Source organism: Lepidochelys kempii, chromosome 2 (assembly GCF_965140285.1).
Source record: "Lepidochelys kempii isolate rLepKem1 chromosome 2, rLepKem1.hap1, whole genome shotgun sequence".
Lineage (NCBI taxonomy): Eukaryota > Metazoa > Chordata > Testudines > Cheloniidae > Lepidochelys > Lepidochelys kempii.
Genome location: NC_136381.1, coordinates 218,153,047 through 218,170,013, shown reverse-complemented (window position 1 = coordinate 218,170,013; position 16,967 = coordinate 218,153,047). Strand labels below are relative to the sequence as shown.

At 39.1% G+C, this 16,967-nt stretch overlaps 1 protein-coding gene across 3 annotated transcripts in view; it reads right to left on the bottom strand.

Annotated features, from left to right (window-relative positions):
• Positions 1-16,967, bottom strand: part of THSD7A (thrombospondin type 1 domain containing 7A) — a 437,061-nt gene that overhangs the window by 110,147 nt on the left and 309,947 nt on the right. For all 3 annotated transcript variants that reach the window (XM_073333830.2, XM_073333834.2, XM_073333832.2), the window contains one exon: positions 7,251-7,442. In XM_073333830.2, the coding sequence (XP_073189931.1) occupies positions 7,251-7,442 (192 nt within the window). The remainder of the gene's footprint in view (positions 1-7,250; positions 7,443-16,967) is intronic.

Here is a 16,967-nt window from a genome sequence, read left to right as displayed (position 1 = left end):
CCTTCTGGCCTTAAATTCTATGAATCTATTAACATGCAATTACCACATTAAAAGCCCATTCCCAATGCCATGCTCTGACCACTAGATAAGGGTCTGGCCAATAGCATAGCATCTTATTCCCCCCTCCCTAGATCATATTTCCTATTTCAGTTTTTCCCCCCATGTTGTCATTTGTGTTTTTTTTTTAATCTCTGTGTTTTTTTACAACCCAGCAGTAGCCTGTTTGGTAACGACATATACAAAGGAAAACATCTGCAGCATCTGCATTATGCTTTAAGGAACTGCCACAGTAGTTATGAAGTATGCAGATACATGTGCTATTTGTTTCTTCCTCCCACAATGAGACCACAGCAGCAGGTTTAAGTTTGAGGTCAAGACCTATGCAAAAACAAGACTCAGTGCATGCTTCCTAATTACAGCTAATTTATGGGAAGGGTTATGGCAAGGGAAAAAACCGCACAAATTGCAGCCCTACATGGCACACAGAAAGAGATGTATGTTGTATATACCAAAATTGGGTATGTGTAACAGCTGTGAGATGTGTAAGGTCAAGCATCATGTCCTTTACTGTCATTTAAGATTTTCAGATAATGATTTTCCTGAGTTTCTTGTTGCACAGAGAAGACGAGCTTGGAAGCACAACTGAGGTACTGCCAGGCTCACAGAAAGGAAACTTTGTAAATTTCCTTCAAGCCCACTGTGGAGAATGATTCCAGAAAAGACACAAACAGGTGACTGGAACATCTCATATTACACACAAAAATCTTTGTCACTCTGAGTAGATTAAAACAAATCCAGCCACTACTTCCACAGCCACCTGGGGTCTTCTGCCAGTATAATTGGTGTGGTTCAGCTACTTAAGGTGGATGTAGGCCTAGATAAGGCGGTGCACACAACAGTATGTGCACCCTGGCCAGATTCTCAGTTCTAGCAGAAGTCTGCTCAGTGCAGGAATGGGCATGATGAGAAGGAAGAGTTTTATTCTGTCTTTGTGTTTCCTCACACTCAGCATAGCTTGCAGAATAATTTAGAGCAGCTTGATGACTGTTGTATCTTATGCTTGGGTTGTAACAACCCCAAGGGGCTGTTCCTGCAGACAAAAATAGATAAGAATAGCTGGAGAGCAGCAATACACTGGCTAATCCCCTACCTGAGACACACTCCCTACATCTGGAGCTATGAAAGGGGCCAGAAAAAAAAGGCTGTTACATGCATATTTTAAGCCAATTCAGTGACCCCTATTACACCCGGGGTACTTCCCGGAGGCTAATTCTGCTGGTTTTACGACCTTTTTATACCACACGAACAGCATACGAAGAGGATGCAATACAATGAAGAATTCAACCCCATAAATAAGAGTCTAGTTCCACGAGAGTTGCATGTACAGTAGAGCACAGGCCAATGTTGCAAATCCAGTTAAATTCAGGTTTCCTGGATGTCAAAATAATATACCACTATTCATAATCAGAGTGACAGGATATGATTTTTACTTTCTTTCAAAAAGAGAGAGCGAGATCACAGATGATGAAGTAATAAGAAGCTAATTGAGGCCTGGATCCAAAAAGGTAGTTGCACATGTTTAAGTGCTTCCATTAATTTCAACAGGATTACTTGCATGCTTGATCTTCAACCATGCTTAAGTACCTTGCTGAATCAGAGTAAAGCACTGATGCTATTTTGAAGGACTGCAATATTGTTTGAATTTATTATAATTGGATTGCATGGTTATTATCAGATTCTCAGGATCCTAGAATTGAAGTATCCAGGACCAGCTGCAGTGTGCTTTTAGTCACACATCTATAAAATCTGCTCCTTCTGACAGCTCAACAGAACCCAAGTTTGGCCATTTTTAGAGATCAATGTAAAACTCACTTGTTCATTCATGCCTGTCATCATTTAATCTACCATCATCATAGTAAGGGGTTTGTGAATGATTTTACTGAGTCACCTAAAGGTTTTGAATACAAGCTGCCCATATCCTATGGCTATGGGCACCATATAACATAGGGATGGCCATAAAGATCTGACCGATGGTCTACCTAGTCTGGTATCCTGTCTCTAATACTGCCAGTACCAGATGATTTAGAGAAAGGTGGAGCATCAATGTTTACCCACATGAATACAATCAGTAAGTATTTTTAGGAACAGGTCTTAGTGTGGGACAGTATGAAAATTACATGTCCAGCATTGGGAAAATATCATATGGCATCAATTTATATAAAGTGCAATTTTTCAGTTTAAGATATCTAAGAAAATTCACATGATTTTTAATTGTTTTAGTAAGTTTTGAATATAGTACAGATAATACACTTAAAAAGTAAAATATTAATGTTCAAGTCCCATTGTTTTATCAACACCATACAAGATATCAAAGAGCAATCATAAATTTGTGTCTCTAAATCATCTGATGCTTTTCCAGTGTGAAGAGCATTGTCTATAGAAATAATGATGAAATCAATTCTGGAAGCATAGCTAAAACTTTGTTGTGTATTTCTCAAGGTGAAAAGTCACTAATTATTTGTCAAACAAGAAGTGACTAAAGGGTATAATGGATTTACTGTCAGGCAAATGACAACCAATCTAATTTTAGTGAAGCCTAAAAGTTATAATCTGAAATGATATAGTTTAATCCAAGAGAAGGTGAAAACTATACTTCAGGTCTGGTGGTAATGGTATTTCAGTTCTACAAGGTTATCTTTTATTCATAAATCATATTTACTCTCTATGGCCTGCATTCCACATAGTTAACTTTAAGCATGAGTCATCCCACCCCTATTCAGCAAAGCATATGTTTAGGTGCTTTGCACCGCTACAGACTAGGGACCGAATGGCTAGGCAGCACTTCTGCGGAAAAGGACCTAGGGGTGACAGTGGACGAGAAGCTGGATATGAGTCAGCAGTGTGCCCTTGTTGCCAGGAAGGCCAATGGCATTTTGGGATGTATAAGTGGGGGCATAGCGAGCAGATCAAGGGACGTGATCATCCCCCTCTATTCAACATTGGTGAGGCCTTATCTGGAGTACTGTGTCCAGTTTTGGGCCCCACACTACAAGAAGGATGCGGATAAATTGGAGAGAGTCCAACGAAGGGCAACAAAAATGATTAGGGATCTGGAACACATGACTTATGAGGAGAGGCTGAGGGAACTGGGATTGTTTAGTCTGCAGAAGAGAAGAATGAGGGGGGATTTGATAGCTTGGTGGTTCCAGAGAGGATGTTTATAGACTATTCTCAGTGGTAGAAGAGGACAGGACAAGGAGTAATGGTCTCAAGTTGCAGTGGGGGAGGTTTAGGTTGGATATTAGGAAAAACTTTTTCACTAGAAGCGTGTTGAAACACTGGAATGCGTTACCTAGGGAGGTGGTAGAATCTCCTTCCTTAGAAGTTTTTACGGTCAGGCTTGACAAAGCCCTGGCTGGGATGATTTAATTGGGGATTGGTCCTGCTTTGAGCAGGGGCTGGACTAGATGACCTCCTGAGGTCTCTTCCAACCCTGATATTCTATGATTCTATGACCTGATCCAGACCCTGTTGTCTCCAATCAGTGCCGAATCAGGATAGATTTACTCCCAGGCTTAATGCTTTGCTGAATCGGGGCCTCAAGTATGATCCTTGGAGGGGCTGAGCACAAACAACTCCCACGGATATCCACTTTTTAGAAAGAAATTTAAGATTGTGGTGGAATTTAGGTGGATCATTTGCTTACTGTTCTTTGTTTTACTATTGCACACCCTGACTCCTGATGGTAGTCAATGTCTCCTGTCAAGGTTCCTTCCCCACTCTGAACTCTAGGGTACAGATGTGGGGACCTGCATGAAAAACACCCTAAGCTTATTTTTACCAGCTTAGGTTAAAACTTCCCCAAGGTACAAACTATTTTACCTTTTGTCCCTGGACCTTATTGCTGCCACCACCAAGCATCTAACAAAAATAACAGGGAAAGAGCCCACTTGGAAATGTCTTTCCCCCCAAATCCACCCAAGCCCTACACACGCCCTTTCCTGGGGAAGGCTTGATAAAAATCCTCACCAATTTGCATAGGTGAACACAGACCCAAACCCTTGGATCTTAAGAACAATGAAAAAGCAATCAGGTTCTTAAAAGAAGAAATTTAATTAAAGAAAAAGTAAAAGAATCACCTCTGTAAAATCAGGATGGTAAATACCTTACAGGGTAATCAGATTCAAAACATAGAGAATCCCTCTAGGCAAAACCTTAAGTTACAAAAAAACACAAAAACAGGAATATACATTCCATCCAGCACAACTTATTTTATCAGCCATTTAAACAAAACAGAATCTAATGCATATCTAACTAGATTGCTTATTAACTCTTTACAAGAGTTCTGACCTGCATTCCTGCTCTGGTCCGGGCAAAAGCAACACTCCCCCCCCACCTCCAGCTTTGAAAGTATCTTGTTTCCTCATTGGTCCTTTTAGTCAGGTGCCAGCGAGGTTGTCTTAGTTTCTTAACCCTTTACAGGTGAAAGGGTTTTTCTTTTGGCCAGGAGGGATTTAAAGGTGTTTACTCTTCCCTTTATATTTATAACATCTCCTAAAATCAGGTTTATATTTCTGAGGCATACAGTCAAGATTTGCAGTAGTAAAGGGTAGTAATAGTTCTGTTTCCTGTAATGCTGAATAAGCAATTAAAAGCAAATGTCTTGAGTTACACATGAAAGCCAACAGCTCAAGGAAATTTCATTTTTGGGGAGTTTTCCTCATAATTGTCTTTTCAAAATCTGGTTATTGTGATTTTTGAGATGTTGGAATAGGGCAAGAGAAAGGGATCACTTTTATTTGTTCTCATTTTTAAACAGCATTTCTCTTTTGTCATGTAGATCTATCTATAGCAGCTACTTATTATATGATCATTAAAAATTGTCCCTTGTACTTCCAACAGAGCTGTTCTGAAGGGTAAAGGTCAAAAGTGTCAGCTCCGCTACATCTTCCCCATTTTTCTTGAATCCCCTGGAGGTTACCCTGACAGAACTCTGCAGGATTTTTGTGGGGGGAGCCAAGGGTGCAACACTGTTTGTCCTTCTTCCTTCAGGTGAATCCTCCTTCAAGTGCAGCTGGCCAGGATGCAGCAGTGCAGTAATGTGTAAGGTCCTTGGGACAGATTTTTGAAGGTATCTAGCACCCAAAGACGCAGATAAAATCCCATTAGGTACCTACCTTCATGTTTAGATGTCTCAATTCCTTTAAAAATCTGGCCCTCTGATGTTGCACTGTTTGGGTAAGTATAGCAGACTGTCTTTGATTTTATAGTCTTTAAAATTCAAAAGTGAATAACAAAGGAATGGTGGCAGTGCTAATTACTCAATTTCCCTGTATAGACAATGTCTCTATCTGATTTCATTGATGAAGTGCTTCTTTTTCTGTAAAATATAGATATTTGGCAGTGCCTATTTTCCAATAGTAAAATATTAACAAATACTGTAGGATTGCCGTTTATTTGTTAACGTGATACCTACAAGTTTTCTCTTTTGTGAATCTGGTGTAATGTGACAGGACTCGAGTTGCAGTAGTACAATTCTTGATTGCTCTGTTTTTTTTAAATGACAAAACTGAACATGACATTACTTCATAGAACAGTATCATTTGGAGCACTGGGTTTGGTGATACTGTTGCTTAATCAAAAGCCCAAGCATGTTGCTCAAGAAAGCTTGCGCAACTCCTATAAAATGCTGGATGTTCATGAAGCAGAGTTCCGATGATTTAGTTCACAGTATCAGTAAATACATCTAAAAGGAATAGGACATTAGATATAATCATTTTCCAGAGTTCACTTTTTTTAGGTGTGCTTGTGTATGTACGATGCACTGGGAATTCAGTCTCATACATTGTCTGTTCGCGGGTTCATTGAATAAAGTCCTGTCTGGATACTGTTTGATCAGTAAATATGCCCACAACCCAGACAATGCTACTGCCTGACCAGACGAGATGAGCTATTTTCTTTGTACAGTCATTTCACACAGGCTTAATCGTAGCTCTAGTGATACCCATGATGGGTGGGAGGGAATCTAATGTGTCCTTAAAATTAAGTTTAATCTAATTTGGGACCACAAACACTATTGTACGTAAAACATAGTTGTATGGTTATTGTACAGCATCACTCCTAGGGGGAGTTAAGGTATTTTGAGGGCCTTAACTGAATATTCCCAAACCTGTGCATGTTTGGATTTCTCTTAAGTTTAATTTTAAAGCTAAATTTCTTGGATATGTAATGCTTGGTTTTGACATAATTACAACATCCCCATAATGCTTTTACCCTTAAGACACTGAGATGCAGTCTCAAACTTAGCCCCACTTTAATTTAGTTTTTAATCTGAGAGAAAAAATAAAGGTTTGTGCCAGCATTCTTGGCCCAAATTTCCTCTGACTGTCCAACACTGTGTAGCACGTGGTGTGCCACTTAGCTGCCTGTATGCCTGACGAGGCAGCATTTGACACACACATATGATAGTCCTTTTTCTAAAACACAATGCAGATTTAAAACAATACACCTATCAAGAACCATCAGAGCAGACACATGAACCTGTCACTGAAACCCTTTTCTTCTTCTCTCTGACCTGCTCTCTTTATGTATATATTCACCTATCTTGTTTTTTATTTAGCACCAGATACTGTACACAAATTGAAGGCAATGAGAGCACTTGCATGAACAGGATTATTTACACGAGTAAAAATCTGCAGGATCAGTTCCATGAAAGGATGCTACATACATGCAAATTATTATTATTATGAATAATAACAACAACTTTGATTGTGGATATGGAAAAGCAATTTATCTGTTGTATGCACTAAAACTCTGATCCACTTATTCTTATGCTTAAGTGTTTGCAGTAAGTTAGGCATAATGTAGGACTACAAAAGACCTGTAGATATCTTGCATTGGAGTCTGTTTATGGTAAATCATTTCCCTGGTTTAATGCAGAATTGCAAAAAAGTGCATTTAAAATAAGAAAAGAAAGATACACTTGTACAAAGACAAAAAGACTAATCAATATTACTTAAAGCAAAGAAAAACACCAAATAGCCATTTCATTAAAATAATAGAAAGAAAAAAACCCTGTACTAAAAATTAACATTACAGACTTTTCTAATTGAATAATAATGGATTTTATTTTAAAAGAAAGGATGCACTGTACTAATCTGCTCTCTCTGATCACTGAATTATTTCAGCTTTGTTAAGTTAATTAACAATTCAGAACCAAATACAAAGACTGCTGAAGTAGGCAACCTTACCTTCACCTGCATATGCCAGAATAGAGCGGGCTCGCATCTGTTTGCCTTCTGTGGTTTTGCCTGAGCAGGTGTGAGAGCAGGACGACCATCCAGACCACATGCTGATTACACAATCCTTTGGGCATGGAACTTCACAGACAATGGGAATTGGATAGATAGCATCTCTACACAGCTGTCTGTCAACCTCTTCTCCTGGGAAAGAAAAGGCCAGTAGCAGTCTATCATTGTTAAATTAACTTAAAATGAGCAATCTAGCCCAGATGGGCACACAAATAAATTAGATTCTGTTGCTGTGTAAAAACAAAGTAAATAGATTACCCATCAGAATGACGGTCTTCTATGGCCTCATGTTAAAAGAACATGCCACAATTCTCAAATGTACTTATGTAGCAGAATTTGAACTCTGATGAAATGGATATGGGTGTGGGTCATAGCAACTGTAAAAAAATCATGAATATATGATACACATGAACAAAATATATTATATACCCAAACAATGTAAGTATATTAGGTCCAGGCAAGTGAGCAGCCTCAATTTCCAGAGGTTTCAGGGGAAAAAAAATCTTAATTTTCAGTTCATGTAGTTTTCTCAGCCCCTGTGTTTTAATATGCACAACTCAGTCAAAAACAAAAACAAAAAAACAACCCCAACTTTGCATTAAATTTGGGTGTCAGAATGTGTAAAGTGTTTAAGCAGAATGGGAACAAAGCTCCTTATTTGGTTCTAAGAGCTCTTTGTTAATTAGCAGGGCCAACATCTGTCTCTGGCTCGGCCACAGATGTTTTGGGGTTCTCTTGGGTCAAGTTGAGGTGCACATCTAATTATATGGTTAGAAGTCTCATTAATGGAATTTAAAAAGTCTCATTAATGGAATTTTTTTTTAAGGGAGTGGGGGCTGGAGCACCAATACCAGGATTACATTTAATGTCAGGAAGGAAATTAAGTGCTACAGTTAAAACTAGGAATCTACAACTACCCAATGGACAAAACACTAGTTAATTTACAATAAGGAACACTGCAACAACTCATTGGGTCGAAGATCTATCTTGAATGATCTTATTCTAGATCTAGATTCTCTATCATTACTTCTGTGTAAGATTTGTAAACAAATCCTTCATTGGAGGTCTTTTAGTGAACTTGAAAAGAATGGGCTTCATTGCACAGCCCTGTACGCTGAACCAGCTATTGAGAAGAAGTCCAACTTTACCACTGAGGAAAACACAGAAGCTATTTAGGCAAAGGACAGTACAGAGAGGTGTAAATGGATGGAGGCTCCTGGCTCCACAGTGTTGTGAAGAATGAAGTCCAGGGACAAGGTACATGAATACTGCCAAATGAGTAAATGGGTACCAAAAGGTTTCACTAACAGTGACAGAAGCACATTTCTCCTGAGGGTAAACCCTCATCCTAAATAGCAGAGGAAAACCAGGGATTAAGCAGTTTGGGGCCAAAATGAGTCTTCTAGAGACATGGTCTTGTCACCACAATGTGCATGCATCAAAGAATGAGAACCTAGTTATAGAAATCACTTTCAATAATTCTGGGGACTACACAGGACGGATTTCTGAGGTTCCATTCACCATTTATAACACTTTACCGAGATGGAAAGATCACAGCCTGTCAATGCCACTTTAACATACTACAGTTTTGCTTCTTTCATTTCTCTTGTTTGTACTGTGCTGAGCATTTTAAAATAGCTGTCTTGGAATCCCTGTAATATCAAATGTCAGCATAGAAAAAACTCTATGGTATTATTATTCATCCATTGAGATCTCACTGAAATATGTACACTCTCGATGGAACTGACTAAGACAGTCCATTCCATTCCATTCGATCAAACGTTTAATAGCTAATGTCAATGAAATAATTTCACATCAAGATTTCCTATGAATTTAGTCCTTGATACAACAAAATATTTGGTAAAAAATAGTTACTATGCTCTTTATGTCTCAGCAGTGAAGACTCCAGTTAATATTAATAACAGATGACCTTATTGTCAAAGGTTAAGTCAGTGGGAGCTGTGGGTACTGATAATCACAAGTCTACAAAAATTTGCTTTCTCCCAAGCACAAAGTTAGCCTTTTATTACTAAAAAAGAATAAAAATAATCTGAACCATTAAGAAGCCAGCTAAATAGAGACTACGTGAATCTTAAAGCCTCTCTGTCACAGGCCAGGAATGTACACATTGAGTTTCAAACTTTAAAAAATATTTGTGTGAAAAGACAAATGCCTGAAAATCAGAGTTTTTACAATGGCATACTGTTACTCTCAGCATTGTTAATGAATGCTATAATATGACATAGGGTTAAAAATAGATTCCTGCTAAAATGGGGCAGTGAAGGGGGCTTGTTTTGTTTTGGGTGCACTATTGTCTCCCAGTTTCATCCCTGTCAAATCCTTTATTCACACTTGTTCTCAAGTCACAACAGGCAAAACCTCAAACCTCTCCTTGACAGAGTTTGTGACGTGTGAAGTTCTGAGGCTCATTTTGTATAAGTATTCTAAAGGTTGGGTGCTTATCTAAATTATCTGAACCTTTGAAATCAACCCATCAGGCTCCATGACAGTCACTTGGTAATCCCAATGGAACCTCATCCTTGTAAAAGGCCTCACACAACCCTCTCTTACTCCACAACCTCCTTCAGTGGGCTCTGGCTCCTTCCCTCTACAGCTCCTTTTACTAACTCTTTCCTAACTTACTTTCCTATGTTTTCAACTTTTTTTCTATTTTCCTTTAATGTTATTCCTTTATTTGCATGATACTTAAACTCTCATAAATTAGCTGACTTTCATTAAAATTCAACTTTGAGTGACAGCTCCTATTTTTTAAAAAGTGCCTACCTAGTTGGGCAATATTTCTATGATATAATGTATAATGCAGATGCGCAGCTAGATTCATTTTCTGGTGCAGGGAGGTGCAAACTGCATGTGCGAGAGCTTCTGTGCCCAGGAGGGGTGGAAGGGATTCACTCTTTACCACAGGAAAGGCCAGGCTGTGTTCTTCAAGGAGTCCACAAGTGTCAAGAGGTGATTTAGTCTTTGCTTGGGCTCTACAAGTACCCCATCAGTGGTCTTCCTAACCTCAACCTCACCCTCTTCCCCAGGCAATGTCATGCCAGCTCCCAGTGGAAGGGTGACGGATGATATCACTACAAGCTTCCTCTGGGCATAGTTTCTGCTACTGACACCCTCCATTTGTGGACGTGCCAGCACCACACCTGAAGCTGGCCCAACCGGCAAGGAGCATTTTATTTTTTTTAGACCAACGAGTCAGGACTTATACAGATCAGCTGCACCCTGTGAATGGCAAACTCTTGCTACAGCAGAATAGGCTTCGTGCTCATAAATATCAGAGTAAATTTCCATGTGATGTTATTTAGCACAACAACCCCTTTTACTGCACTCCCAAAGCAGGCTCTAAACGAGGACACTGAAGACAGTATAATAAAACTAGCTCTATTAAGACAGTGCATGCCGAGGTGCATTATAAAAATTGCCTGAAGCAAATGGGATGGCAGGTAGAGGAACATTTGGCCCTTTATTTGTAAAGCCCAAATGTAAAGTAAAACCTTTATTGGACTCAATAAAGTTGTTAAGACAACTTAACATTCCTCTAAGATTAAAGTACAATAGGAACAGAAGCATTCCACAGGGAAAACGAAAACCTTAGCCTTGGCCCCATGTCTAGCAATCAACCAGAGTTCCTGAATGGCAAGAACCCAACAACTTGATGCATACAGTCAAACAGTCACTGCAATAAACTGGATGAAATTTCTGGAGAGCTTTAAATGTCAACAAAACAATTTTTATTTATCACAAAATGTAATCATCATACAGTCATAAATACTGTAGACTGTGGAAGCCTCAGGTCTGCAAGAATCTGTCTGGCCGCGTGCCGAAGTTCATCAAACAAAACCTCATACAATCCAGCCTAGAAATTAACATTGTACAGATTTGTGCCTTGGCACTGGTTAGAGTCCAGATAGGTTGAAGTCAGTCCCTAATGTTTGTACTTGTGCTTCTGAGGCTGTAAAAGAAGAAATGTCTAAGTGCCAACTTGTGGTGGTATCTTGAGATTTCTACACTTCTTGGAAGTGTCATATGATGGCCTCCTCTGAGGTACAACAGATGTGATTGTTAAGTAGATCACAGGAAACATGGGCTTGATACAAAAACTGCTATTTCTTACTTAATAAAAAATAGAGACTAAACAAATGTAATGAAATATTAAAATAGGAAGGTTGATTAGGGTTACAATGCTATGGCTGGAAATTTGATGTATTAAATGCACAAATACTGCATTCAAGCATTTTTTAGCCTATGTTTAAAATCATAAGAAATCAGGAAATGCAAAATTAAGGATTCAGAAACAATGGTAATTCAAAAGCACTACATATGCTGGGTGAGTTATGGCATATATTTTGGACATACAATGCAACATATTTTACTACACATACAGGTCCCAATCCTTGGGAATGGCAAACCTGCACTCAGTGCAGGATCTGGTGGGAGAGGGGAAAAGGGATGGCAAAGGCAACTTTATACCATCTTTGCCCTTCCACAATTTCCAGGGTAACCTAAGGACTACTATAAAAGTACATTCACCTATGGTGGCCCCCACGAGGCCATTGCAACAGCTAGCAATTGCTGGAGTGGAGCAGATGCCAACCAAGATCTCTCCAAAAATGCTTTCAGAGCAACAATATCTGGAGTTCGCTCTGTGGCACCTGGGGATTCAATTACACAAGGAGATCCTCAATTGGCCACTTAGGACAACTTTAAAGCTTTGCTTTGTGCTGCTAGAGTGAGAATATGGCCTCTATGTGTACAGTATACACAAAGCATATCTACACAAAGCCACTGAATTAGCATTTCTGTTGGAACCTTAGTTTTTGCATTTTCTAATTTTTTGTTATGCCAACTCTACAAATGTAGTTAAGTATTAATATAGATTTTGCATAAAATGTCTTATGGGCATTTTAAAGAAAAGATGAGAAGAGAAGAAAAAAGGAAAGAAAATAGAAGCTTTACAAGTATTCAGCTCATAGAGTTTATAAGCTCCTCTGGCTTTGCAGGTGGAGCTGGTAGCTCTCTATTCTTCAGTTATCTGACTTGCAGAGCTAACAAGCTTTATCAGTGGAGTTAATTAACTCATACAACTAGACACTTAGGGTATGTCTGCACAGGGATAGAAAACCTGTAGCTGGCATGGATCAGCTGACTTGGGCTCGAGGTCCTTGTGTTCCGGGGCTGAAAAATCACTGTGTAGATATTCAGGCTCCAGCCTGAGCCTGAATATCTACCCAGTGATTTTTAGCCTCACCAGGGCAAGTCTGCTGACCCAGGTCAGCCATGGCCGTGGGTCTTTTACCCTTTGTAGGTGTACCTTTAGGGCACATCGTCACTGAAATGTAAGCTCATGGTTCAAACTCAGGCTCAAGCCTAACCTCCCTTCCATCTACACACAATTTGTGCTAACCCAGGGCTCGGCCAGGGCCCCAGGAGCCCATAGTCCTGGAAGGTCCAAGCCTGAGTCAAGCTGGGACTCCGGGTTCAAGCCTTATTGGGTATGTCTACACGACAACTAAAAACCCGCAACTGGCCCATGCCTGCTGACTCAGGCTTGTGTGGCTATTTAATCAGGGTGTAAATGATTTGGCTCGGGCTGCAGCCCGAGCTCTGAGATCTTCCCCACCTCACAGGGTCCTAGAGCCCAGGCTCCAGCCCAAGCCAGAATGTCTACACCACAATTAAACAGCCCGTTAGCCTGAGCCCCATGAGCCTGAAAGAACTGGCACAAGCCAGCCATGGGTGTCTAACTGCGATGTAGACATACCTATTGCTTCTCAGTGTAGATGCAGCCTCAATGGACTCGTACTCTGGGAGTCTGCCAAATCCCATCGGTCGACTTTCTTTGTCCTCTGGAAGTCAAGTTTGGTGAACAGTCAAGTTTTCCTATTGCACCACAAACAAAGGGCTAGAACGGTCACACTTTGGAAGTGTGTCTAGGCTATGGGTGGTTGGTCTCGGGCCTGCATAACGCAATGTAGACATGGGAGACCCAGGCTGGGACTCAGGGTTCAACGGTCCCTAACCTGTGGCTATATATAAGTGTAGACACTCAAGCCCTAGGTTAACAAACCCAGGGTCTCCTAACTTAAGTTCTACTAACCCCAGGTTTACACTGCACTGTAGACATACCCTCAGGGATTGTCTATACTCAGAAGTTACAGCATGTTAGAACATGACCCTGAGGAAATATAGTAATTAACATGATATAAAATGTTCAGTGTAGACAGGGCCATCCTTTTTAAATTTGTGATATAAATTTGTGTGGTATACCGTAGGATGAATCACAAGCAGCCAACACAACGTTAAAAACAATTCCTACTACAAAGTTTATATAGTGCTAGTTACTATGAGTCCTCAGGGCCTTGTTCTAACACAATGTAATTTCCCTATATAGACAGACCGCGTCTAGGGAAAGATTGTGCCTGGCCCTTGTTTGTATGTGTATAGTGGGCAGGGACAGAAGGAGCCATCTCTCTTTATTGAGTTCTGATGCAACAGATGGGCATAACTGCAGTTCTTGGTTCCTTCCTAACATCCTCACAGCGAGCCAACCACTGACCGCAAATTGGCTAGGGGTGTAATGTGGGACACAGCTGCAGAGTGTGCTCTGTGCCCATCCAGTACAGTCTGGCCCTTAACTTAGATGTGGAGATAAACCTGTCTACATATGTAATCTTGTAGAAGTTTCTGCAATGTTTCCTCAATTGATTTTAATGTACTGCTAACGTTATTTTTAACACTCCTTCTCCCACCCCTCATCAAATTTAGCAAACCATATAAATCCTCACTGAGGATTATTTAAATGCCATATTTTCAAAGTTTTTGAGGTATTCCTACAGGGAAAAGAATGTGATTATATTTTTAAGTGGGAACAATGCATTTTTTACCCTCTTGTAACTCAGAAATGTCCAAAAAATGTTTTCCTGCCTCACCTCTGCAGAGAGAGCAAACAAGGGAAATTTCAAACCAAAATGTGAGTTTTGTTTCAGAAAGTTATAAGCATGTCAAAGTGGGATTATAATGATGTAATAAACCACTGTGCTAATGAATAGTTATCACACTACTCTGGAAAAAAACAAAACAAAACAAAAAACCGAAACCAACCAAACAAAAAGCACACAACATAAGGGAAATTCAAGCAAGGCAGGTAAAAATAAAATAAAATATGGGAAATCACTACAAATTGGGAACAAACCTGAATTAGCACAGTAGACTTTCACCTTTAAAGATCTTGTCTTAGATATAGCTGCTTTTCAGTTTAATTTCGAATGGGTAATTATATAGATTACAAAAACCACCAATACACAGTATGAGATGCTTGACAGCTACCATTTCCTAGCTTTCATACCAGTGTTTAGATTCTCCCAAAATTCTCTAGAAGAGGAAAAACCCTGCATGTCTAGTACTGGAAATCATAAAATTCTGGCTTTGTATTTACAATTGAGAGCTTGTCTAGACTTGAATTGTTACAGTGGCACAGGTGCCGCGTTATAGCTGAACCACTGTAGTGCTTCCGTGTAAACAGGATGGTTCTCCATCTCCTTGAGAGGTGCGGGTGAGGTCAACAGAAGAATTCTTCTGTTGACATAGCACTACCTACACTGGGGGTTAGGTAGGCTTACCTATGTTGCTCAGGGGTGTGGATTTTTCACATACCCAAGTGACATAGCAGTGTAAGTGCTAACATTTAAGTGTAGACCAGGGCCTCACACTAATCTTTCCCTCCAAAACATACTGTTGCAGCCAATAATGACTAATAGGGAAGAGAGAGAGGTACATTAAAATTGTGACAAATGCATTGTAAAGAACAGAAGTCCATACTATTTTGCACGTTAAAAATTATTTCTGCCCTTTTATGAACCTGACAGCTGCTAGAGACAAAAGCACATTGCTATCTCCTTTTCCCCCATCTTACTCTGACTTCCTCTGGGGCACTGAATGAAAATTTAGAATGAAACACACCTCACACTGAAACTGAAGGTTCCTTAGTCAATTCACCTTTTTTCTTATATAGTATTGACTGAGGAAGGCACTCTCTCTCTCCCTACATGTCTCTAATTAAAATCCATGCACTACCAACAGAAGCTGACCCAGTTTTCATTCTGTGAGGGTAGTAGAGAAGTTAATCGCTGGAAACTTAATCAAATAAACCATTGTAGACAGAACAAAAGACATTTACCTGCAATTTGTCATTATTTATAGTCCTCTTGAACATACCAGCTTTTTAAGAAGGAGTTTTGGAGGTAAAACAGCCCATGAAGCCAAGTCTGAACTTTTGCTCTTTTGCTCTTACCAATTCAATAATTTCCTTGTAGTAAATATTTTTGGTTGTCATACAAAGAACTATACAATCTTCTGTTTACCTCAGCACCATTTATAAGCTCTGGACAATATTTGCTCCTATTTTTCTGTCTAAAGATCAGAGAGACTGTAAGGCAGCTTTAATATCAATATAACAAAATTGGAGAGTCCTATTAATAAGAGCAAAACTATTATTTTTCTCTGTGAAATTCTTTTCTATTCCAGTTCTTGAATGACCACTTGTATGACATGGAAGAATCTCTCTCTCTCTCTGACATGCACTGACAATTTTCAGAAATTTTGTGGATCATTGACTAAAATATATATGTTCTATACATTGTACTCTGATTGCCTCCTTGGTTTTCAGTGATCCCTGGATGACAAGTTAGTGGATATTATTTCTTTGTATTTTTCCCGTAAGTTGAAAATTAGTGTCCTTTAAAATTTCTCCACAGTAATACAGCAGAAACATAGATTTGATACTATTCTGTACAAATATATGCAATAAAAGTGAGGGAAAGTCACAGCTGAACTGGGACAATACATTTCAAGTGGAAGATGAGCAAAATCTATCAGCAAACTGGTATAGTTCTAGTGGGTGTCCATTCCCAAATGTCAGCATGACTTGGAGCATGGTAGGAATTTTACTCATAGGAGTTTTACTAACTAATAAGAAACTGATTCATTTTAGTTTTCTTTACCATAGGAATCATAAGAATCTAGTAGGTTCATACAATTTAATTGCTTTTCTGCATTGATTTCTTAACACAATTCTTGTAAAACTGAGGATCTTCAAGGTGTGGCATTACATAGCAATTTACAAAACAGCTACAGTGCATTTGCAATCACTATCAGCTACAGTAGTTCTTGCAGTCCAATTTATTGCTTAGGTGATGCTGTTAGCTGTGTGTATTAAATCAGTTACTAATTCCCTAACCACAGGCCTCTCTCTCAATTACTTCTGTTAAGTAGTATTTGCATTTAATTACGTCTTAATTAGTTGATAGTTAATATTCGTGAAGTCATTTTCTTTTAAGAAGGCTAAGTAGAAATGGCATTGATTTCAATGGCACTATTCAAATGTTTCTCATATCTGTTGGTGATGCTGAGGTCTAAGAATGTTTCTCTAATAGATTAAATGAAAAGATCGTTGTATTGAGATCAGCTGGTTTAATGGTTTATTTGCAACTTTACTCTGATTCTTGTTTCAAAACAGAACTTAACACTACTATTAGAAGAGTCCTTTACTTTTTAAAAATGCATATGTTTTGATAAAAGACAATAAAAATAATTTCTTATATTATTATTTCTTATATATTCTTAGCAAAATAAGAAATATGA